This window comes from Vombatus ursinus, unplaced genomic scaffold (assembly GCF_900497805.2).
Source record: "Vombatus ursinus unplaced genomic scaffold, bare-nosed wombat genome assembly UNPS02014833.1, whole genome shotgun sequence".
Taxonomy (NCBI): Eukaryota; Metazoa; Chordata; class Mammalia; order Diprotodontia; family Vombatidae; genus Vombatus; species Vombatus ursinus.
Window position 1 is genome coordinate 3,540,449 of NW_020954611.1, and position 23,464 is coordinate 3,563,912.

The 23,464-nt window shown below is 38.7% G+C and overlaps 1 protein-coding gene across 1 annotated transcript in view; it reads left to right on the forward strand.

Annotated features, from left to right (window-relative positions):
• The first annotated feature begins 292 nt into the window (after nt 1-292).
• The window catches only part of DMBT1 (deleted in malignant brain tumors 1), a 61,690-nt gene continuing 38,518 nt past the window's right edge, over nt 293-23,464 (forward strand). The window contains exons 1-5 of the mRNA XM_027839776.1: nt 293-378; nt 9,155-9,178; nt 16,728-16,784; nt 20,081-20,110; nt 21,076-21,132. Of these exons, the coding sequence (XP_027695577.1) occupies nt 321-378; nt 9,155-9,178; nt 16,728-16,784; nt 20,081-20,110; nt 21,076-21,132 (226 nt within the window). The 5' untranslated portion in view covers nt 293-320. The remainder of the gene's footprint in view (nt 379-9,154; nt 9,179-16,727; nt 16,785-20,080; nt 20,111-21,075; nt 21,133-23,464) is intronic.

Genomic DNA, 23,464 nt, shown 5'->3' on the forward strand with positions numbered 1-23,464 from the left:
CCGGTAAATGCAGGTTCACCTATGTTCCAAGAGCACTTAGAAGTCTTCTTGTTGGATGGCAGAGAAGGAAGTGGCAAATTATATTATTGATTTCAAAGTGCTTTTACAATTGGAGTCATGCCAAATCTTTCAGGGGGCAATCAATCAGACACACCTATTCTGTTCCCATAGATTAGTGAACTGCCTGTGAGTTACTTACTTCCTTTTAATAGATTTATTGCAGCAATAGCAAGAGACTACACCTGAGAGCACGCCTTCTCATACCTCAGAGCATATAAATTTCAAAGTGTCTTTATTGAGATTGACAGGGACCCAGCAAAATGGGCATCTCCATATTCCTGGGGATAGGGCTGTTATGGTGCCAGCTTCTGTATGCAGGTACTGTCCTACTTAAATAAGTTTTAATGTTTTAGACCCTGGTCTTAGACTCTTTATTTCAGGAGAAATTTTGCTAAAGATGAAGGTAGCCAGTAGACCTTGGTTATGATTATTTACAAAGTATCTTACAGCAGGCTTTGAATAAGTGGTTTTTTCGTTGAATTGGATGAAAGATATTTTTTTCCTCCTTGGAGAACTATAAGCAGTTGGAACCAGAGCAGGCTAATTGCAATGTCACTGGATTCCTTAAATCATTGTCAAAGGATTGTTTGGTCTTGAAAACAACATAGCTGTTATAAAGTTATAGAGCATGTGGTTGAGGGATAGAATGTTATACCTTAGGCTTTCTGCATTTGTGGCTCAAATGGAAAGGAATGTTTGATCCAATGTAATCTCCATGATACGAGGATGGGCAGGACAGATGCCCTTGCTAATTTAATGTTTCTTAAAGACTTGTAACTTGCATTCTGCCTGCAGATATGTCTGTCTTAAAAATGCTTCATAATTAGAGTACACACATAGCTAAGTGGTTTGACGGTCGAAAAGGGAATTGGGAATTCACCCTTATGTCTGCCACAGCCTTTGCCAGATGGCCTAGAGCTAGCTTCTCACCCAAATCTGAGTGTCAGACGGAGTACATGGCTACATTCCTGCAGAGCAAGAGGCAAGCCTGGGGAGTACTGCATTCCGTGATTCTTTCTAAGATAATTTTCTCTGGGCTTACTGACTGACAAGTGCTTAGTCATGTTCTCATTAAATGGTCATATTGCTTTTAATTTTGTTTTTTGTCAGATTCAAGTGTTTCACAACTTTGTGTGTTTATTAAAGTAAATAATCATTCTTGGTTATCTTCATCTGGAGAGAAAAGATTGCAGGAGTCCCTGGGGTCATGTTCCACATGGCAAGTTAATTCCAATAAGATGCTAGAAGCAAACAGCCTTCTCCACCTCCCACTCCCAAAAGATTGAGTGATGATGAGTGTTGTAACTCATGTGTATAGATAGTGGTGTAGTTAAAAAGGCAGGTAAGTATCCTGGCTGGGGGCTCAAGAGATAGGTGAAAGTGCGGTTTTTAATATTTGTCATCTCCTCATTATTGCTCTTCCCACCACATATAAATCTTCAGCATCAGAAGGCAGCGTAGGACCAAGCTGCTTTGAGCACAGGGGATTTACAGACTCCCCTTCAGCGGTGTTCATTAGAGGGCTTGGGCTCTGAATGGCAAACCCAGCAAAGATCAGTCCCTTAGAGTCAGAACTTTCACATGAAACTCTGAAATGAGTTCAAAGCCCCATTGTCCTAATCCTGGAAATTACAAAACCATCAAAATTACTTGATAATGAAGAGCAAACATTATGAATTCCCACTTTCCAGGACTGAGATAAATTGATTTAGGTATTTATTGTTATGAAGGATTTTATGGCAACCCTGTCTATCATTAGCCAGGAGCAGGGTGGGAGCTCATGGCTCTAAACCCTGTCCATCGTCAACCAAACATAGCAGGACAGGCTGATGCCTCATTCTTGGATTCAGGGTCCTTCTGACTCTCCCCCGCAGCTTAACAAGGTAGACTTTCTTTTTGCAGCTACTCTAGTGATGCTCATTAAAGAGAATCTACTGCATGATGTGTATTTTTTTTAAATCACAATTTTAGGTGCCCATTAAAGAGAATCTACTATGTATATTTTTAAATTACAATTTTAGAAGCAGAATGGCATTTTGGATAGATTATTGGCCCTGGCATTAAGATATAGGTTTGCACATTGGCTTTGCCACTTAATAACCATATGACCTTGGAGAGGTTATTTTCCTTCTTCAGGTAACATAGAGTCATAAGCAAGCTAGAGAGGATTTTAAAGAACATCTCTTAAAAAAAGCACATCTGTCCATTTTCAAGTTAAGGAAACTGAGACATAAATAGTAGGTGGCAGAGAAGAGAATCAAGTTCAGACCTTTTGACTCTGATTAAAGTACTCTTGCCACTGTGATACACTGCTTTATAACTTGTCAGAAGATTATGTCAGAGTTATAGATAATAGAGATGAACTAATACAGCAATCTCGTTTAACCTTTTGTATCGACTGTAAACTTCTTGAGGGTCAAATAGTATAGGAAATGCTTAATAAATATTAGTTGTTTTGAATTGAATTTTATAGTTGAGGAAACTGAGGCCTAGAAAAGTGACTTGCTGAAGGTTATAGTGATTAAGTGGCAGACTTAGGACTAGAATATCTGTCCTCTGGCTCTTAAGTCAGTGTCTTTTTCACTGTGTCTCAATGATCTTGAAATTCCTTTCCCATTCACAATTCAGAGATTTCTGGGATGATCCACATTCTTCCTCAATTATTTGTGCAGCTCTCTCTACCTCCAGAACCCCGGGCTTTAGAAAAGAACTGTATTTCCTTAATTCCTAACTTTAGAGTAAAGCATTTAATTTTAGAGGTGGCGACACAGTGGCTCGAACTCAGTACTTCAACTCGGGAAAAACCTGAGTTCAAGTTCTGCCTCCAGCACTAACTAGCTGCATTACCCTTGCTGAAGTGCTCAAACTCTCTGAGCCTCAGTTTTTTCATTTGCAAAATGGGAATAAATGTAGTGTCTCTTTGATAGGGATGTTCTGAGAATCAAATAACATAATGTGCATAAAGTACTTTGCAAACATTTTTGTTAAGTGGTTTTTTAGGTGTATCTGACTCTTTGTGACCCCATTTGAGGTTTTCTTGGCAAATATACCAAAGTGGTTTGCCTTTTCCTTCTCCATCACTTTTTAAAAGATGAGGAAACCGAAGTAAAGAGGGTCAAGTGACTTGCAAGGGTCACAGTAAGTGTCTGAGGCTGGATTTGAACTCATGAAAATGAATCTTTGTGGGTCCAAGCCCAGTGCACTATGCACTGAGTTGCTTAGCTGCCCCTTGCAAACATTGAAGTGCTTTATAGTTGTGAGTGAGTCATTATTATGACTATTCCAGTAAGACACTCTTTTATTTGTCATTCTCGGATCTTGTCTCACGCAATGGGGCTCTCCTTTTGACATTTCCTTAGAGCAGATCTGCACAACATATGGCCCATGCCCCGCCAAAGGATTTCCAGGGGGGCCCATGAAAAATGTAGGGTTGCCACTGCCCACTTTTTCCTGGTTGTCATGTGACCAGTGGCAACCAACCATCATCAGTGTGTCTGTAGTCTAACCTATATGTGGTTTGAAGTTTACAAGTTGTGCAGGTCTGCCTTAGAGCTTTCAAGATTTAGAAAGTATTTATTATCTTATTTGATCTTCACCACAATCCTATTGTTAAATAGTCCAAGTTGTGTTTTTATACTCATTTTGCAGATGAGGAAACAGAGGTTCATAAGGGTTAAGTGATTTGTCTAAAGTCACACAGCTAACAAGTGACAAAGCAGGGATTTATACCCAGATCTTCCATTTCCAAGTCCAGTACACTTTTCACAACTTCAAGTCCAGACTTCCACAAACTGTCAGGGAGGGCTCTATGCTTCACTCGTTTATTATGTTCTTTATGGCCCCTGTCCCTCAAAAATATTTACAAGTAACTCAGTATTACGCTCTGCCTATCTACATCACTTCACTGCAATACCCCTACCTAGACTTATTCTTCATTGACTCTCTCGTTCTCTTTACTTTTTCCAACCTTTGATAACCTTATAAAAAGTTTCTTTCCCCCTTGTCCTTAGGATTTTTCTCTGCTAGGGTGTAGCTAGTAAAGTTCATAAACGAATGTACTAAGGTACATTAACTGGATGGGTTAACATGTTACTCTTTGCAGCTACCACAGCTCTTTTAAACTGGGGCCTGCTAGAAATAATATCTGAGCTCAAAGTTTAATTCTAATGGCAGAAACTTTAGGAATTGTAGTGGGAAAACATTTTTGGGGGAAAAGAGAGCTCTTCCCACCTTAAGTCAAATCCTAACACAGGTGGCTGCCCTGTCCACCTGAAGTAGCCCTGAGTTGGGATGGAAGGCAGAAATCCTCTCTGAGGTCCCACATTCCCCTTCTGTGGCTGTTTTCACATTGTGTAAATGTGTGTGTGTCTGTGTGTGTATTTAAGGACAGAGATAAGATTGTCCTATAAGTAAGGAAAAGTTTTTAGGGCAGGTCTCTGTCTCCACACCATTCACCTTCCCACAACATCTGACACTTCAAAGGTTTCTTCAGGGATGCTCATTTGAGGATTGGGGGAAGGTGTTCAGTGGACAATAGATAATGGTAACTTCAATCCAGAATGGAATCACCACAGTCTATCTGAATACAGACGGGCCTGTGAGCACTGGACCATCATCTCATGCTAAGGGTATCAAAGATATCAAACTCTCCCAGCCAAGTCCAGACAGATCTAGGCAAAGCAAATGGTATATAAAATTCTATACTGATCACAAAACCTTTGCTGATTTCTTCTGCCCTCTGTCTCTACAGCCCTCTTGACCTGTAGAATGTAGAGGCTCAAGACAACATTGTATACAGTAACAATAACGTTGTTTTAAGAATGACTTTGAGTGACTAAGTCATTTTAACTATTATAAATACACAAATCAAAAATAAAGGACATAGGAAGAAAGGCTCATTTACATGTGCATTACCCTCCAAGTCTGGTATGTTTCTGTCCTTGAAAAATAGGCGCTTCTTAGGAGGCTGTGAAAATTTCTCATAATTCAATACCCAGGTATTAAACACTTGCTTAATGTGTTTGGGCACCGTGATGGGCACTGAGGGGGGAAGGGGACACTAGGGAGTTTAAGTGAGAAATGAGCACAGTGGAGAGATTAAGAGAACAAAGATAACTATAGTATCAAAATAACACTTGGTAAATATGTGAGAGGCAGCTAGGTGATGCAGTGGATGGAGCACTGGGGTTGGAATCAGGAAGACTCACCTTCCTGAGTTCAAATCTGGCCTCAATTACTAGCTGTGTGACCCTGGGAAAGTCACCTAACCCTGTTTGCCTCAGTTTCTTCATCTGTAAAATGAGCTGGAGAAGGAAATGGCAAACCACTCCAGAATCCTTGCCAAGAAAACCCCAAGTGGGGTCACAAAGAGTCGGACATGACTGTAACTACTGAAAAGCAAAAATGCAAACAAAGTTCACCTTGAGGTCCAAGAGCGAAGATATTATTACCAACTTAATGGGATGTTTAAGATGGCCAAGTGCCAGAGTGGGGAATATGAGAACAGGAGAATTAAGGAAAACAGCAAGCATTTATTAAGCACCTCATATGTGCCAGATACTGTGCTAAGTACTTTATAAATATTATCTCATTTGATCCTCACAGTAACCCTGGGAGGTAGGTGCTATTATTGTCTCCATTTCACAGTTGAGGGAACTAAGACAAAGGTTAAGTGACTTACCCAGGGTCACACAGATAGCAAGTGTCTGAGACTAGATTTGAACTCAGGTCCTTCTAACTCTGGGCTCATCATTCTATCTATTACACTTCCCACTTACCTTGCCTCTCTATACCTGAATTTCTGTTAAAGTCTCCTTGCTATCTCTCCCCAAAGCCCCCCCCTTCCAAAAAAACCCAAACTACAGAACATCTAGCTTTTTGATGCAGGGTAAAATTTGGAGCTTTTCATTTGTTGTTCTTGTCTAGGTATTTGCTTCCACCTTATACGTTACTTTTCATGATTTTTCCTTTTGTGTTTTCCGTTTTCTGCAGAACCCAGTGAACAGATTTAGAATGGGAAGGATCTTAAGGATCATATAGTCCATCTGCTTTATTTTACACACGAGGAAACTGAGTCCCAGAGAGGTTAGGTACCCTGCCCAAAGTCACACACACTGCTAGAAGATAACAGAGCATGGATTTCAACTGATGTTCTTTTACTCCAAATCCAGTACTCCTTCCACTAAGCCATATTGCCTCCCATAAGAGGAACACATATTTGTGTTTCTGATACAATCTGCAAGCTATTCTGACCTTAGGACTGAAAGAGACTTTCTCCTAGTATTTTAGATGAATTAGTTCCTTGCCTTTGTGGGTTTTTGTTGTTGTATGTTTTTTTTCCCTTTCTCTCTTTCTGGTGAACAAAACCAAAAATAATTGCAGCCTTAAAGAGAAGTGTATTCCAGCAAATTACTGGAAGGAAAGGGCAGAAAATGGGGATGACCTGGAGAAGTCCATTCTCACTGTTAGTCTCAGCAAGTTCTGATGGCAAAGATTATAAACACCATGTAGTAATGAGCTCCATCCCCATTTACAATACTTCAAGGATCTCAATTCAATAAATATTTATAAAGCATATACTATATGGCAAACACTATGCTAAGCTCTTCAGAAACAAATAAGAAAAAGAAGGACGGTCCCTGCCCTCAAGGAACTTATAATCTATTGGGGGAAGACAACGCACAAAAGGAAGCTGATAAGCACAGGCGGGGGGGGGGGGGGGAGCTAGAAGGGACATTTGAGGGCATCTACTGCAAGCCCCTAATTTTCCAGTTGAGGATATTGAGGCTTGAAGAGTAGAAAGTTATTTGCCCAAGTTCAGACAATTGGCTAATGGCAGTCTCAGTTTCCTCATTTGTAAAATGGGAATAATTATACCCACCCTGCCTCTTTCAGTATGTGATTGTGATATAAAGACCATGCAATCAATTCACCATTAAATATTGATTATACCTACTACCTTCCAGGAGAACAGCTAGGTTTGGGGGCTTCAAAAGCAAAAATGAAACAGTTTCTACCCTCAAGAAGTTTACAGGCTATCTGGGGAAACAGCATGCATATATAGAAGTAAATGCAAAAATTTATACACAATACATGCAAATAAATGGAGTGGGAGAGGCACAGGACTACTCCTTGGATGGATTGGAAAAGTCAATGAATGTGAAAGTGTTTTGAAGAATTTAAGGCTCTATAAAATGTAAGAGATGATTATGATTAATAATCATAATTATTAATGATTGATTTACAAATTATGATCAATTATCAATGTTATTTCATTGTTAGCAATGACTAATCATCATTATTCATCATTTGAATTAAGCACTTGAGAGAAAGGCAAATAGTCATTTCTTGTTCTTTCAAATATATCTTTTCAAGATAGTAGAAAAATTGGGAAGTCATTTCACATTCTTTTCCCAAGGCCTTATGATATTCCCATGGATCTCACATAGGATAAAGGAATCTGATTCTCTGTGATTTTGAATTCAGATTGTAACTCCTCGGATTGAGACATAAACCCAGCTATTGTGGGGGGTAGGGAGGGTTGTCACTAGTTGCTATGAATTCTTCTTTACAGAGGCCTGTACTGTGTATCCATTAGGGTGGAATGCCTAGCCCGCCCTGATAGGCTGAGTCTGTGTAATTGCCTAGGGAGAAAGCGGAGACAGAAATAGAGATGGAAGCTCCACCCCCCCCCCCCCCCCCCCTTTTTTATAGCCATGTGGTTTGATAGCGAATGAGTTTACCTTTATCAGCCTGTCTTAATCCTACGAGATTGTTGTCTCCTGTGAGGCAGCTAGACAGAGTGGATTCATCCCAGAACTTGCAATAAAAAAGACCCGCGTCTGAATCCTGCCTTATTCGCTTAACTATATGACCGCACTCGTCACTCAACGAGAGAGATCAACCTCAGTTTCCTCATCTGTAACGTGGAGATAATGACAGCGCTTACTGTACGTGGTTATTGTGGGGACCAAAATAAGGACTCTGCAAACCTTGAAGAGTTATATAAATCCCAAAAGAAATGGTGCTGATGAGGCTGTTGGTATAGATCGCAGGGGACAGAATTTGCTCCAGGTTGTCAACATGGATGGGGTTAGGAGGAATTCGTGCTTTTTTCACTGTGTGACCCATTACCAACCCAGTACCTTGCTATGTGGTTCTGCTTGTCTGGGACTTCAGCATGAAGCCATCCAGCCTTTTGCTTTTCCCTCTGATGGCCACTTCTGTGTTAGTAAGAACACCCATTGTCATGTTGGGCATGGGGGATGAAATGACACTAAATTTAATTTAAATTTTTCTCTTCCAAAATTCTGGGGACCACCATGGACACACAACTAATTGTTTCTGTGCTATAATTATGGCATCAGGTGTTTCTTCTGTCATTTCATTATGTATTAGATAGATATGAGGGGTCTGATCAATAAAAGGAAGGTGAATTCTGGGGTAATTGAAAAAACAAAGGTAGCAGGGAACACATAATTAAAAAAATACCTTCTACCTCAGTAGCAGAGAGGGGGAAAACTTCTAAAAGAGAATATTGTATCCATCATCCCAGCACTTAGTGCAATGACTGGCACACAGTAGGTGCTTAATAAGTGTTTATTGATTGATTGTTCAATTCAGTTTCTGTATTAGCTGTTTTTGCTTAGATTTTCTTCGTCATATTAAAGGGTTGAATCTGGGGGGTGGGAAATAATTGTGATGAAAAACAAAAGGTATCAATGAAAAGTATTAAAAAATAAGGAAGAGAATACTATAAAAAACAAAGGTGATTGAGTACAAATGAACTTCATCCTTTCTATTTCTTATGTTCTCTTTCCGCCTTGCACTAGGATGTTGTTACAACAGGCCCACCTTTCTGCATTCCATCCTTTTGTGTTCTTACAGAGTAGTTGTGCTGGAGTGAAGGAGGTGGGCTTTGAGAACAACATTTCAGATGATGAAAAAATATGGAGTTTTATTCAAATTCTGGAGAACCCTCAAATGTGGTTCTTAGACAGTTCTGTTCTCACAAGAAGCCCAGAGGTGTGTCTAGGAAGAATTTTAGGTGCCAAAAAAGCTGTTAATATAAATTATGCATTTTTTTTCCTTTCAGGAACTACTGCCAGTAACACAAGAAGTAAGTCTTTTTTATGTGCATTCACTTACAACTGGTTATAGTAAAGGTGGACTTTTGCATCATTAGATTTTGTGGAAGTCTAATTTTGTACAAAAGATAAATCTGGGAGTGGGAACAGAGGAAATTATCCTCTCCAAAAAGGGAATCCTTTGCTCCCCCCCAATCTTGAATTTTTAATTTTTCATTCTCAACTTAAACACTAAATTGGCTGAGCATGGCAGCCTATACCTGTAGGCAACATGGGATAGTTAGTAGAGAGAACACTGACCTTGGAGTCATGAAGACACATGTTTTCATCCAGACTCAGACACTTGCTAACTGTGTGACCTTGGGCAAGTCATCTAACCTCCCTGAGACCTACTTACCTCATCTGTAAAATGATGGGTTTGGACTCAATGACTTCTAAGATCTCTTCTAGCTCCAAAATCTACTATCCTTGCTCCTGGGAAGGCTGGGATCAGTGGATCACTTAAGCTCAGGAGTTCTAAGCTACAGAGGGTTATTACTAATTGGGTGTCTGCAACTAAATCTTGCACCAGGAATGATCATCGGTGGGCCACTGAATTTCTATCTTGGGCAAGATAAAGAGACTCAGTTTCCAAAAATGAACAAACAAAAAACCAAACACGCAATCACCAAAGCAAAAAAAAATCCCATCCAATAAAATGAATGTTTCTACATACATAAACAGAAGAATAGTATTGATTGTAGATAAAACTGAATTAGTGGGGGGAAAATATACAAAATTTGCTTTTTTTCTTCAAAAAAAATCATATAATAAATTCAACTTGTAACTTTCAAAGTTGCATGCTTTAAAATACTGTTTCTATAATTAGGCATCTTTCTGAGGACATTTAGAATAGAATTTTAACTGATCAAAATTCACTAAACTCACTACTTTTCAGAAAATCTTTATTTTTAGATTGGTAGGGATTTCTTGGCTAATTAGAGGTCTGGAAATGGAACCAGTTAAATTTATTCTGTATTCTTGTTTGCATGAACAGCTGAAACATTTAGCTTTGTGAAAACAGCAGATACTCTGGAATCTAATTGTAAGTCCTAAACTCCATTCCTCATCAAGTAGTTCTGTCTGTGTTCTTCTTTAGAGGTCCCTATAGGATGATTGCCCATCATTCTGACTGTAGTTGAAATTTAGAATGGATATCCTTGTAGAGAGACCTGTCCTCTCAGATTCCTCATTGGCTGGACCCATCTATTTCCAGAGGTACATATGCTGATGGGGCAACGGAGACAGCAAAGTCAACCACATCAAGGAGAGAACATCTGAATTTGATGAAAAGTCCCTAGAAGAGAACTAATCTATTTTTTCCCTCTTTTCTGTCTGTCTCTTTGTCTCTGTTTCTATCACCCTGTCTGTCTTTCTCTTTTTCCCTCCAGAAATAACTTTCCCAGCTACACTACTCACTTTCTGAGATGCACATCCACAAGTCTCTTTCCTAACCAAACTGACAAATCCAATGTTTCACCTGTTCAGGGGTAGGTTTTCTTAGCAGCCTCAGGCCATACCTGTTTCCACTCACAGTGGTTTCTTTCTGTGGCCCAGAATTAGTCCAAAATTTTTCCACATACAATTGATTCTCACAATTTTTTTTCTAATTGATAGGGCACCCAGAGAAATATTTCCGAGATATCATATGGGATTATTACTCTTAGTTAGGAAGAAAACTCTACCTTCCTCCAAAGTCTCACTTATTTTAAAGATGAGACTCAAGCTTTATCAACCTTTGACCCACTTTATCTTTCCCTCCAATCATAGGACTCAAACCTGAACGTTGTGTAAAAAGTCCAGGACTTATGGTGTAAGGTCATAGGTTTAAGCTCAGAATTACTAGTTTTCTCACCCTGGGCAAGTCATTTCCACCTCTCTATCTCAGTTACCTGATCTTTAAAATGGGGATACTAGTTCTTTGCTTCTTAACTGAGAGGGTTGCCCCAAGGAAAATGCTTTATGAACTGTAAGAGCCCCTGAAAATGTAGACTCTTCTTATTCAATCAGATTTGATTGTGGGAAGAACTCCTGAGTAGAACACCAAAGGAAGAGATTGGTTGGTGCATACATGAGAACTTTAGGGAGCAATGCAGAAATAGTGACCTCTTATTCATAGGTTCTAACTTATGAGGAGTCCTTCCTCTTGGGTCCCTGACCATTCTGACTTGTGCACAAGTCTAAACAATTTTCCCTTTGAAATTCAATTGAAACAAGTTGAAGCTGAGTCAGTTTCCTTTCCATCTGGGTCCAATGCAGGTCTGCTTCTGAGACTAGTCAACAGAGGGAACAGGTGTCAGGGTCGAATTGAGGTTCTTTACCAAGGATACTGGGGTACTGTCTGTGATGATGGCTGGGACACAAGAGATGCCAACGTCGTCTGCAGGCATCTTAACCGTGGCTATGCAGTGTCAGCCCCAGGAGGTGCCTGATTTGGTCAAGGCACTGGAAACATTCTCCTGGATGAAGCGAATTGCTCTGGGATGGAGTCCTACCTGTCCAATTGCCCTCACCATGGGTTCTATATTCATGAATGTGGCCACAGAGAAGATGCTGGAGTTACTCGCTCTCACTCAGGCGGTGTTTGTTGTTCAGTCATTTTAGTCGTGTCTGACTCTTCACGACCCCATCTGGGATTTTCTAGGCAAAGAATAGTTTGCCATTTCCTTCTCTAGCTCATTTTATAGATGAGGAAACTGAGGCAAATAGGGTTAAGTGACTTGCCCAGAGTCACATTGCTAGTGAGTGTTTGAGGCTGGATTTGAACTTAGGAAGATGAGTCTTCCTAACTCCAGGCCACTATACCACCTAGCTGTCCCACCTAGGTAGTATCTCTCTGCAGATAGTTTCTTCTGTTTTCATGGGCAGCATTTCCTGAAGGGGATGATTCAGTGAAATTCTTGCTTCACCACGGGGACTCTCTCTGTACTTCCTTTTACCTTGTCTCTCTTACAGTAGCCTCTAGAGATTTTCATACAAAGTCCCATCAGTCTGATTTTGTTCATTGGAATCATGGCTTCCTCAGTGAATATAACGAGGTTTTCCTCCCTGGCGCTGCCTTCAGAAATGATGCTCATAACTTGCTGTGATTTCCAGCTGATGAACTCAGAATACGCAAGATCTTGAAGTCATGCACCAAGCAAGGTTCAATATTTACTCCTCCTCCTGACAATGACAAGACTGATTTCCTGGCTTCTTGTTCTGGCAGTACTCTTTTTTTTTCTTGAGTTTTACTTCTGCTACTTTTAATTTTTAAAATGCCAGCTACAAAACTAAAAAGAGTTCCTTTTTCTGTTTAATTTTGATTTTCAGGGCAGGGTAGGGCCTAGACGTGATTTTATTGGTAGAGAGAGTTTACAGAAGCATCTTGCTGTACCAAGGCAAGTCAATTTCTATACAGTCTTGGCGAATTGCCTGGGGCACAGACGGGCCATAACTTGCTCAAGGTCACACAGCCAATAAATATGTGTCCGATGCAGGACTTGAACCCTGGGAGGGCACCTCAGTCTCCATTGTTCCATGATCTATGTCAACTTTGATTATAAAAGTTTAATTTTTATTTCTAGAAAATGACATATAGACAAGTGATACTATCAATGTATTATATGGGAACAATTTATGGGAACTTATGGAATATGGGAACAACCTGTTTATTAAGTTTTGAAATTTCATATTTTATTTGTGTGGTCTATGATTCTGTATTTAATGACCCTTTTACCGTTTCAGCTATTGATAACAAACTTCTATTATGTCCCTTGTATATAAACTTACTTAGAGAAAGCTCTATCCCTTAGAAAGGGGCTCTTAATCTAGAGTCTACAAACTTTAAAAAATATTTTGCTATCTGTATTTTAATAAAACTGATTTCCTTTGTAATCCTACATATTTTATGTGTTTAAACATTATTCTGATAGTAATATTGATAATAATAATAGCTAGTATTTATTTAGTGCCTTAAGGTTTTTTATTAAGTGCTTCACAGATGTTATCCATTTGATTCTCACAACAATACTGATATTATTATCCTCATTTTACAGAGGTGGAAACTGAGGCAGACAGAGGTTACATGAATTGCCCAAGGTCACCCATCCAGTAAATGTTTGAGTCTGGATTTGAATTTAGATCTTCATGACTCCAAGTCTAAGACTTTATCTACTGTACCACCTAGACTGCCAAAGGGGTTCAAGAAATGAAAAAAAAAGTTTAAGAACCCCTCAACTAAGAGGAGTTAACTGCTCTCAATCAGTCCTCAGAAAGATGAGCCTTCAGGTCCAAGCCTGCATGTATCCCCAGGCCCAAGATTTTGTCTATTTCAATCTCTACACTGTTTTTCTTTCCATATATTTTGGGACTATGGCAGACACTAAATATAAGCTCCGTTTTTTTAAAGTCCTGGCTCCAGGGAAGTGAATGCATGACCCTTTGTGACCAGGGCTCTAGTTACTGCTGGGTAGGAGCATTCAATATTATCATCTCAGCTTTTAGGGCTCAAATTGTACCACAGTGTCTGTTTTTTTCTGGATGCAGGACTTGAGTAGGGGGGGAAGAGGAAAAAAAAAGCATCATTTCACAGATGCTTTGGATTCTACCTGCTGTTCCCATTTTTTCAGCTCTTAAAGTATCAGTATTACAAGAAAAGTATTCTTTAATGTTGAGCCTTGGTGCTGTACTCCTACCATTTTGGTGTGATTGTATTTGTATGTAATAGGTACAATTATTTTATAATGTTTACAGCAATATGATATTTAAAAACTTGCTTTATTACCATCCTTCCTGGGAATTTCTACTCTATGTCCTTTTCATTTTTGCCTACGTTGACAGTTTTGATATTTTAAGAAATATGTTATACATAAGATGATATCCAAACATGATCTGCAGGCTAGTGGTTTGCTTTAGGTTTGATTACTGTTGGTAATAGTGGTGATGGGCTCTGTGATCTCTATGCAATCCCATGAGATATCCATAACACACATGCGAAGGAGACTTTCAGAACACGGGTCTTGGAGTCAGAAAGACCAGATATTAAGTACTAGCTCTTTGTAGCAGAATAGACCTTAGCAAGTTAATTTATTTCTTTAGGCAGCAATTTCTTTACATGTGAAATGGGACACTATTGTCCTAATCAAGTTGTTGATAAGAAATTAGAAGGTATAGTAGATGAAAATAGTGGAGTTAGGGAAATGTGAGTTTGATTCCAATGCCTCTGACACTATCTGAAAATCAAGAAGGTGGTTAATCTTGCTCTGTGCCTCAACTTCACTTGTAAACAGGCATAATAAGGAATCATTCCTTCATATGGTTGGTATGAGTGAGGCTTACGTGTGATAAGGTGTGTGAAGTGTTTTGCGAGTCACAAGGTATTTGATAAATGTTAACTCATGATTTTTAAACCCTAAAGCACAACAAAAATGAGAGTTACCCGCTACTGTTAGCGTAAGTGATGCTTGTGGTCCAGAACTGTGTGATTTTAACACTGGGATGTTTTTCTCTTCATAAGTATCCAAAGGACTTAGAGGTAGATGAGATTTAAGAATACATTTGCACAGGAGAGAAGTGAGGGCCAGAGAAATTAGCAAAATGCTGCTTTGCCCCAAATAATCATCATGATAGCTGGCATTTATGTTATAGTGTTTCAAAGTTTGCATCTTATCATAGGTTATGTCATTTGAGCCTTACACCAGCCACGTGAAGTAGGTGCTGTTATTGCTACCATTTTACAAATGAAGACACTGAGACTGAGAGCAGTAAAGTGACCTGCCTAGGGTCACATAAGTAGTGAAGGTCTGAGGTAGACTTCAGATTCAGGTTTTCCTGACTCAGACTCATTGTCACTAGGTGTGTCCTGGACCACCTTATTTTTGATTCCTTCCAAAAAAAAACCATTCTGAAGACCTTATTTGTCATTCTTAAGAAGAAAGTTTGCAATTTTTCTGGGTGGGTGTAATGGAGCATTACATGAGACTGAATTAAATTTTTTTTTCTTCTAGCAGCAATAGTGGGTTCAACTATTTCCTGGAACAAGAAACCAGTGGTCCCTGGAATAAATAATTCCTTCTATATAGCCATTCCTCTGTGTGAATTTGATTCACAAGATTGATGCAAGAGATATTAAAATAGAAGCATGATACTTTTTTTTTTTGCTTAGAAGGGAGTAAATCCATTTCAATGAAATTCAGTATACTGTATATTTATTGAACCCTTTGTTACATGTAAAAACTTGTGCTTGATGCTAGAGGTACAAAGACAAAAGAAACGATACCCTTCCTGCTCTAAAGGGGTTATATTTTATATATCCAAATCAAAATCAAAACTAATGATTGGGGAGAAGAATACAGAGGGAGATCACAGTGGTGGCAGCTGACCTGAAGCCTAAAGACAAATATTCTGATAGGCAGATATGAGGACCAAGTGCATTCCAGGCACAGAGAATAAGCTGGCTTGTGTGAAGGCATGTTGTTGTTTGTCCTTTGTTTTTAAAGAGAACAAATGATATTGCAGGTGATATCATGACTTGTGTATAAAATTGGATTTAGGTGAGGCAGAATTACATAAAGTTGTTAGCCTCACTCTCTTCCTGAGTCATCAAAGTCCAGTAGCAAGGCAAAAGTCAAGGTGATTGGTGATGGTCCCGGATGCAATCCCTAGAAGGGGTAGATTCCTTGTGGGTGAAACCATATTCAGGAATCATTCTAGAAGTAGTCAAGTCAATGACCACTTTTTATTTCTCTTGCAAGGGAAATAGGACAGTTCAAATCAGCTCTCAGATAGGAACCTTTTTTTTTTTTAACACCTGGAGTACAAAAGATGTCCTCTTTTTTCTTACTTTTTTCCTCTTTCCTTTCCTTCCTGTCTTCATTTTTTTCTCCCTCTCTATTTCTTCCTTTGCTTTGCCTTTTTAATCTTCTTTTCCTCTTTTTTCTTTTCACCTTTTCTCATTCTTCAAATAACTCTATTTTGTAAGCTCAGCAGATACATTTTTAAAAAAATTTGGTTAATACTTTAGGTAGGGAGACCAAAAAGGCGTGACAATGAAGAAAGGACCAGGTTAGGGTCTGATTGTATTATGGGGATGAAATTATTATAACTAAGGTGCCATGTGGGCAAAAGAAGACTTACAAGTGTTGAAAATAAAATTCATACCAAACTTTTTAAATGTCTTATGTAAGACAAATTAGGAAATTTTAAGATTGGTTTATTGATAACCTATTGATCCTCTAACCAGAAAAAGTATATGGCATCAATGGATGTAACAAAAAGGTTGGATCCTTGATGTGGATGGTGTTTCTTCAAGCTCTGGTACATTTTTCTTTGTGCTAATCTGACCCTATTCTGCCTTAATTTCAAATTTATTTACATCTTATCCAATCCTCTCAAGTTGAAAACAGATCCAGAGAAGGTGACAACATGATGCTTTCCCAAAAGACTATCTAAGGAAGCTTCCAATGCCCATATTTGTAATAATTAATAAGACAATGAGCAACCACTTTGAGGAAATACCCTGTAATCTGGAGATGATATTGAATTGGAACTTTTCTCTTTCAGGAACAACAGGCTTTGGAACTAGTGAGTCACCTTTATACACAGCAATATATGGAACAGGTAATGCTTCTATCTTGCCTTTACCTTTTTGTGAATCTCTAATGAGTTTGGACAGAGAAAAGGGTTGATGTGGTTATGTAAGCATCATTAAATCTCAGTGTGGATTCAGTTCAATTTATTCCACATACATTTATTAAATACATCACATGGTCAAGGCATGTGGTAGTCGCTGCTGATATATAAAAATCAACACATTCTTGCCTCAAAGAATTTGCAGTTTGCTAGGAGGAGGCATGATGTATACACATAAGAATAATAAAAAGTAAATGGAGGAATAGAGGATTAAAGGAATGAGAGAAGAGATGAAGGAAGACTTTAAGATGGATATGGCACCTGAGGTGAACCTTGATGAAAGTCAGGCATTCTGAAAGACAGAGAGAGATGAGAAGGAAGTGTATTCTAGGTAGAAGAGATAGCTCTTGAGAATGCATGTGGGTATATCAGACACAGGGTCAAGTTCAAAGATCAGCTAGTTGTATATACTTATACTTTATAACTTCTTATGTAAAATCATCTCACATTAGCAATCTGCATGTGAAGAGACGATCATTTCTGAATGTAGAATTTCTAAAGCCCAGGGCCTCACATCTGTTATTTCATTATCAAATAAATCACTGTGGATACACATATAAAAATGGATACATTCCTGTGCCTCAAAATTTGCAGTTTGTTAAGGGGCTGCATGATGTATGTACATAAGCATAATATAAGGTAAGTAGAGGCATAATGGATTCTGATGCAGGAGGAGAGTACTAGGAGAATGAGGGAAGACTTCACAGTGAAGATGGCACCTCGATAGAAGTCGGATAGATAGTAGATAGTAGATAGTAGATAGAAGTCGGATATTCTGAAAGACTGAGAGAGATGAGTAGGGAACATATTCTGGTCAGAAGGATTAACTCCTGACAATGCACACGAGCATATCAGGTATAGTGTCAAGTTCAAAGATCAAATAAAGATCAAATATATACTTACACATCATAACTTCTTAGATAAAATCATCCCATATTAGAAAGACTTTCTGTAGCTAATCTACATGTGCAGAGATGGTCATTTATGAATGTAGAATTTCTAAAGCTCTGGGCCTTACATCTATTGTTTTATCACCAAACAAAATAGCAGTCCTGTGGCTGACCATCTATTCTGAGGGGATCTATATTTGTTGAATCAAAAGTGAGAGTATTGACTGCTTTTTTGTGGGGTATTGAGGGGGCAGAGAGGAGAACATGGAGACATTTTTGCCATGTTCAAATTGTGATTAGAGATGTGAATCAGTAGTCCCCTCTCAACATCCAATTAACTCAATAAGCAATCTTGAGTCAAAGTCATTCTCTTTAGTTCAGAAACCCTGATTTGAGAGGCTGGGCCTTCAATAGCCACTAATCAATATAGGGTGCCCTAAAAGTGCAGTTTTAAGCCTTAATACATTAAGACTAAGACTTTTGAAACAACTTTATTTATTTTTGCTCTTCATAAAACATACCATCATCAGGTGCTTGCATCATAGACAGACTGCTGGACTTGGAATCAAGAAGACTCTGAGTTGGAATCCTTCCTTAGACACTTATAAGCCATATATGACCCAGGTCAAGTCATTTAATTTTCTTGATCTCAGTTTTCTCATTTCTAAAATGGGGATAATAAGATCACCAATCCCAAAGGGTTATTGTGAGGATCAAATGTGATACTATGTGCAAAGCACTTTGAAAACTTGAAATTATTATAGCATTAAGAATATGTCTGTATTACATAAATTAGCCATTCCCATTATAATTTTTAAATCGACCATACTGAAAAAGATAGATGAACTTTATTTCTGAGAATATTTTGTCGGAGATCAAGAATCCCAACACAAGGCCTCAGAAGGTTGATATGGATCGTTTTGTACAAAGGAACTTGGCATTTATTTCTGACAAGATTATTTTCACTTTGACAACTTGAAAAATTGGCCTCTCTAGGGATGGAAATCATCAGAAGGTCTGCCATAATGCTTAATGTCCAGGTTTAGAAAACCACATGAGAATATAGGAGATTCACATGGACCTCAAAATGTTTAATCCAAAGTTATTTACATGGTCAATGTGTTCCATATCTCATCAACAACAGTTGAAGTTTTTGGGTCCAGAAAGTGACCATTGGGACATTTACAAATTACTGTTGTTCCAATCCCTCAGTGTGCTATGCTGTCTCAGAGCCTGTCATGCATATGACTGAGTATGAACCATCTTGCAAAGATGTCCCTGGCCAAGGAGACATAGTATGGAACAAGTAATTCCTGTTCCATTTTCCTACTTTCCAAATTCTTATTTATTCATAGAAGAGGTAAATGCCATCTGGTTTGAAACCATAAAGAGGAATTACTCTGGATGTGAATAGCTCAATACTAATTTTCTGTGAGAGAAACAGGATCATCTTTCAAATGTTAAGTATATTTCCATAGAAACTTTTCCCATCACTTTGTGGAGGACAAAGTTTCTTCCCATTCCTATTTCTCTCGGTTTTCTTCTTTGTTCTTTTTTCCTTCCCTGCCTTCACTCATTCTTCTCTCTCTCCTTGTTTCATTTTTTTCCTTTCCTCTCTCATTCCCACTTTCCTTCAATGTTCTGATCACTCAGATAAGCCCAAACACACTTTATTGTTGATACTTAGTTTCTTGATGCTACTCAAGGAAGGCTAGAGCTTGATCAATCATTCCCATTTTATACCTATTGTAGATAAAGAAATGGAGCCTGAGAATTTTAGGGATTGGCCAAAGATGATCTAGCTAATAATTGATAAAGAGCTGAGACTTGAAATCAGATTTCTTACTTTTTTGGTCCAGTGACTTTAGCTCTTGGTTCTTGACACCTAATTGGACCTCATTGTGTTTGACTCTGTAAGAGCTATGTTATACTGTTTAGGATGCAGTGGTAACACTGGTAATAGTTATGTGGCTAAAAGTAGCACGTTTTCTTTGGTCCCCCACAAAGGTCAACCAGCATAGCTCAGTGATGTCCCTTGAAATGAATCCCCTTCACACTACCCTCTTGGTATTCTTCAAGGAGAGAGTGCACCATCACTAGTGAGGAGTGTTGTAATGGGAATTCCATTCATACATGTGTTGGTCTAGGTTGCTGTTAGGGTTCCTTCCAAATCTCAAATTCTGTGACTGTGTGAATTTGTTGTTGATATTTGTGATTTATGCTATGTACATCCCTCATTCCTTGGTGGGCTGGGAGCATTGACTTCTTGTTCCTACCTAGGACATCTGTCTCTAAAATTGGTCCATGTATGATTTGACCTTCTCTCTCTTGTAGAAGCTGGTTCATCAAGTCCACCCGACCTTGGTAAGTCTCAGTTCTTTCTTGTTCATCATCATGGCTTTCTATGTGGGAAAACCCTGATTTATTTTCTGGTACTGTACAGAGATGATGTTTTTCTCCTCTGTAGTGTTATGTGTGAGATGAACAGAGATAATATTAATAAACTTTCTTTTAGTTCTAACCTCTAAATACTTCTTCCATCAGATTGACCCTTCCTGGGTGCTGTGATGGATCATGGATTTTGTCCTATCAACAAAGTTCCTTTATGGCTCCAATTATTATGAGTTAGCATTTGTTCTTTAGCCTTAGCTAAATTGCCATTTCTAACCAATTATATAAATGAGGATTTATCTCCCCTCTGCAGTTTAAAATACTAGCCTCTGTTGCTTCTGTCTATTCTCATCTTCTGTCGTCTCTCCCCTTTCACCTTCTCCTCTGATCTTTCTTCTCTTCCTCCTCCTACTTCTCTTCTTTTATTTTTGAATTTGATAAATCTGTTTTTTTCAAGCTATTATTTTGAGATAACTGAATAGTCACTGTGGTTTCTACCTGCTGTTCACAATTTCTCATCTCTTATGTTTACAATAACAGATTCTTTTTGAATATTTTCCTTTCCCTTACTATGCCTTGCCTTGCCTTGCCTTGCCTTTCTTTCCTTTCCCTCATTATTTCTTCCTCCTTTCAGCTTTCCATTGTTTTTCTTTGGTTTCTTCTCCATCTATTTTTCCAAGAACATATTATTGAACCTTGCATGATTTTAGCTCTTTAAAGAAATGCCTTTAATTCCAATTTATTTGCAACTTGTCCAATTCCTCTCATTTTAAAAACAAAGAGACCCACAGAAGGTGACAATATGATGTTCTCCTAGAAAACTATCCAAGGAAGTGCTTCTCATGCCCATATTTGTGGTAATGAGGAAATGAGCAGTCACTTTGAGGGAATGCCTTCTAATCCTGAGATGAGATTGAATTTGATCTTTTCATTTCTAGGAACGACAGACTTTCCGACTACTAAATCCCTTTTATACACAGCAACATATGGAACAGGTAATGTTTCTTACCTTGTCTTTCCCTTTTTGTGAATCTCTAATGAGTTTTAGTCAGAGAAGAGTTGGTACAAAGATGTGAGCATCTTTAAGTAGCAATTAAATTTATTCCACACCTTTTTATTAAATACATCAAATGTTCAAGGTTTATGCTAGTCACCGTGGATGCACATATAAAAAAGGATACATTCCTGTCTCCCAAAATTTGCAGTTTGCTAGAAGGCTGCATGATGTGTGATGATGAGCATGAAATAAGGTAAGCAGAGGCATAGAGGATTAAAGCTGAGGGGATGAGGGAAGATGTCTTGATAGAGATGGCGCCTGAGGCAAAGCTTGGTGGAAGTCAGGCATTTTAAAAGGCAGAGAGAGATGAGGAGGGAGTGCATTCCATGAGAAAGGGACAACTTACATGCATGTATGCAGGTATGACATAAAGTCTTGAGTTTGAGGTCTCATATCCTTTCATCTAACATCTCAGTTTTGAGATATATTCTCTATGTGCACAACGATGTCTATGGATAAATCAGGTTGTGAATAAATTCATCCTCAGTATCTCCTTAACTCATAGGGTTTATCTTGAAGCCAAAGCTTTTCCCTTCTGTGTACCCTTATGAGAGGAGATAGATCTTCAATCACTACTATTAATGAATAGTGAAATATATTTATTTGTTGCATTTATATGGTGTGTAGTCGTTATTGGATCTCATACTAGGCATGATGGCATTTTTGGAGAGTATTTTGAGAGAGTCTCAGGTTCCAAACTAAATCCTTTCCTCCACTCCATGCCAACCTCTCCTTCATTGGTTGCAACTTGTGCTTCTGGACATGTCTTTGTGGAATGTTCTTTGGTATTTACTTCCTACATTATTATTCTTGCCACCACAGCCCAGGAAACTGACCTTAACATGCACTCTTCTAATTTTTCCTTTCAGGAAGAACTCAGGGGATAAACCATGAGGGATTGTGGGCAGTCAGATAGGAGGGTTCACTGGCATCTTGTATTACTCAGTAGCCACGGCTGTCATGTGAAAGTGTTCTTTATACAAGGTCTTTGTGCTCATGTGGAATAAGGGATGAGAGTCCAGATTAAGCTCTGTTTGCTGATGTGTCATGTACAGGTATAGGTTCAGATTCCCATGAGGAAATGTGGGAGATCTAATGGAAGCTGAAGATTCTTTTTTTTTTGTTTTGTTTTGTTTTGGCTCAGCATTGGGATTAAGTGACTTACCCAGGGTCACTCAGCTAGTAAATGTTATGTGTCTGAGGCTGAATTTGAATTCAGGTCTTCCTGACTCCAGGGTTGGTGCTCTATTCACTGCACCATCTAGCTTTCCCTAAGGTGAAGATTCTTGAACACAGTGTAATCTACATGGGCCAAGATTCCCCATGTTTCTTTACCTGCTGATGAGGCTTTTTGGCTCCAGAAAATCACCTGGAACAATCACAAATTGCCCTTGTTCCATGTTCCCTGGTGTCAGTCATTGTATTATGTTCTAGAACATGTTGTAGGACTGAGTTGGGACCATTTTGATAGTATGACCCTAGCCAAGGAGGCAGAATGTGGACCAAGGAATCCTTGGGTATTTTTCCTGCTTTCCAATTTTCCTTGTCCCTGGAGGTGCTGGATGCTTTTTGTCCTGAAACCATCGTTAGAAATTATTCTGGATGTGGAGCAGGTCATTGGCATTTTATGCCAAAGAAACAAGAGGTCCAAATTAGCACTCAGATTTTATATGTCTTTCCAGAAAAAGGTATTTCATCATTTTCAGGAGGAAAATAGTACTTTCTACTTGCTTCTTCATTCTTCTTTCTTTTTTTTTTGTTTTATTTTCTTTCTGTCTTCTTCTACTCTTCTTCCTTCATTTCCTTTTATCCTTCACTTCCTCCTTTTTTACTCTTTTCACTTCTCTCCTTCCTCCTTCTTCAGATATATCCTTCATAGGCTAATCAGATCATTTTTTAAAGTTTTATCATGTTCATTAATTGGTGGATAGAGAGCACAAAGGCACAACCATGAACAAATGATCATTTTACTACCTGGTTATTATACAGTGGGAAATTCCTGCCCATTAATATGCTACAGGAGGCAGAGTTGAACTTAGAACGTTCATAAATAAAAATTCCAGTGAGATCTTCATCATATTATGTAGGATAAATCAGGGAATTTTTTTTGTTTGTTTTTGCTTAGGCAATCAAGGTTAAGTGACTTGCCCAAGGTCACACAACTAGTAAGTGTCAATTATCTGAGGCTGGATTTTTGAGCTCAGGTCCTCCTGACTCCAAGATCAGAGCTGTATCCACTGTGGCACCTAGCTGCCCCTTAAATCAGGGAA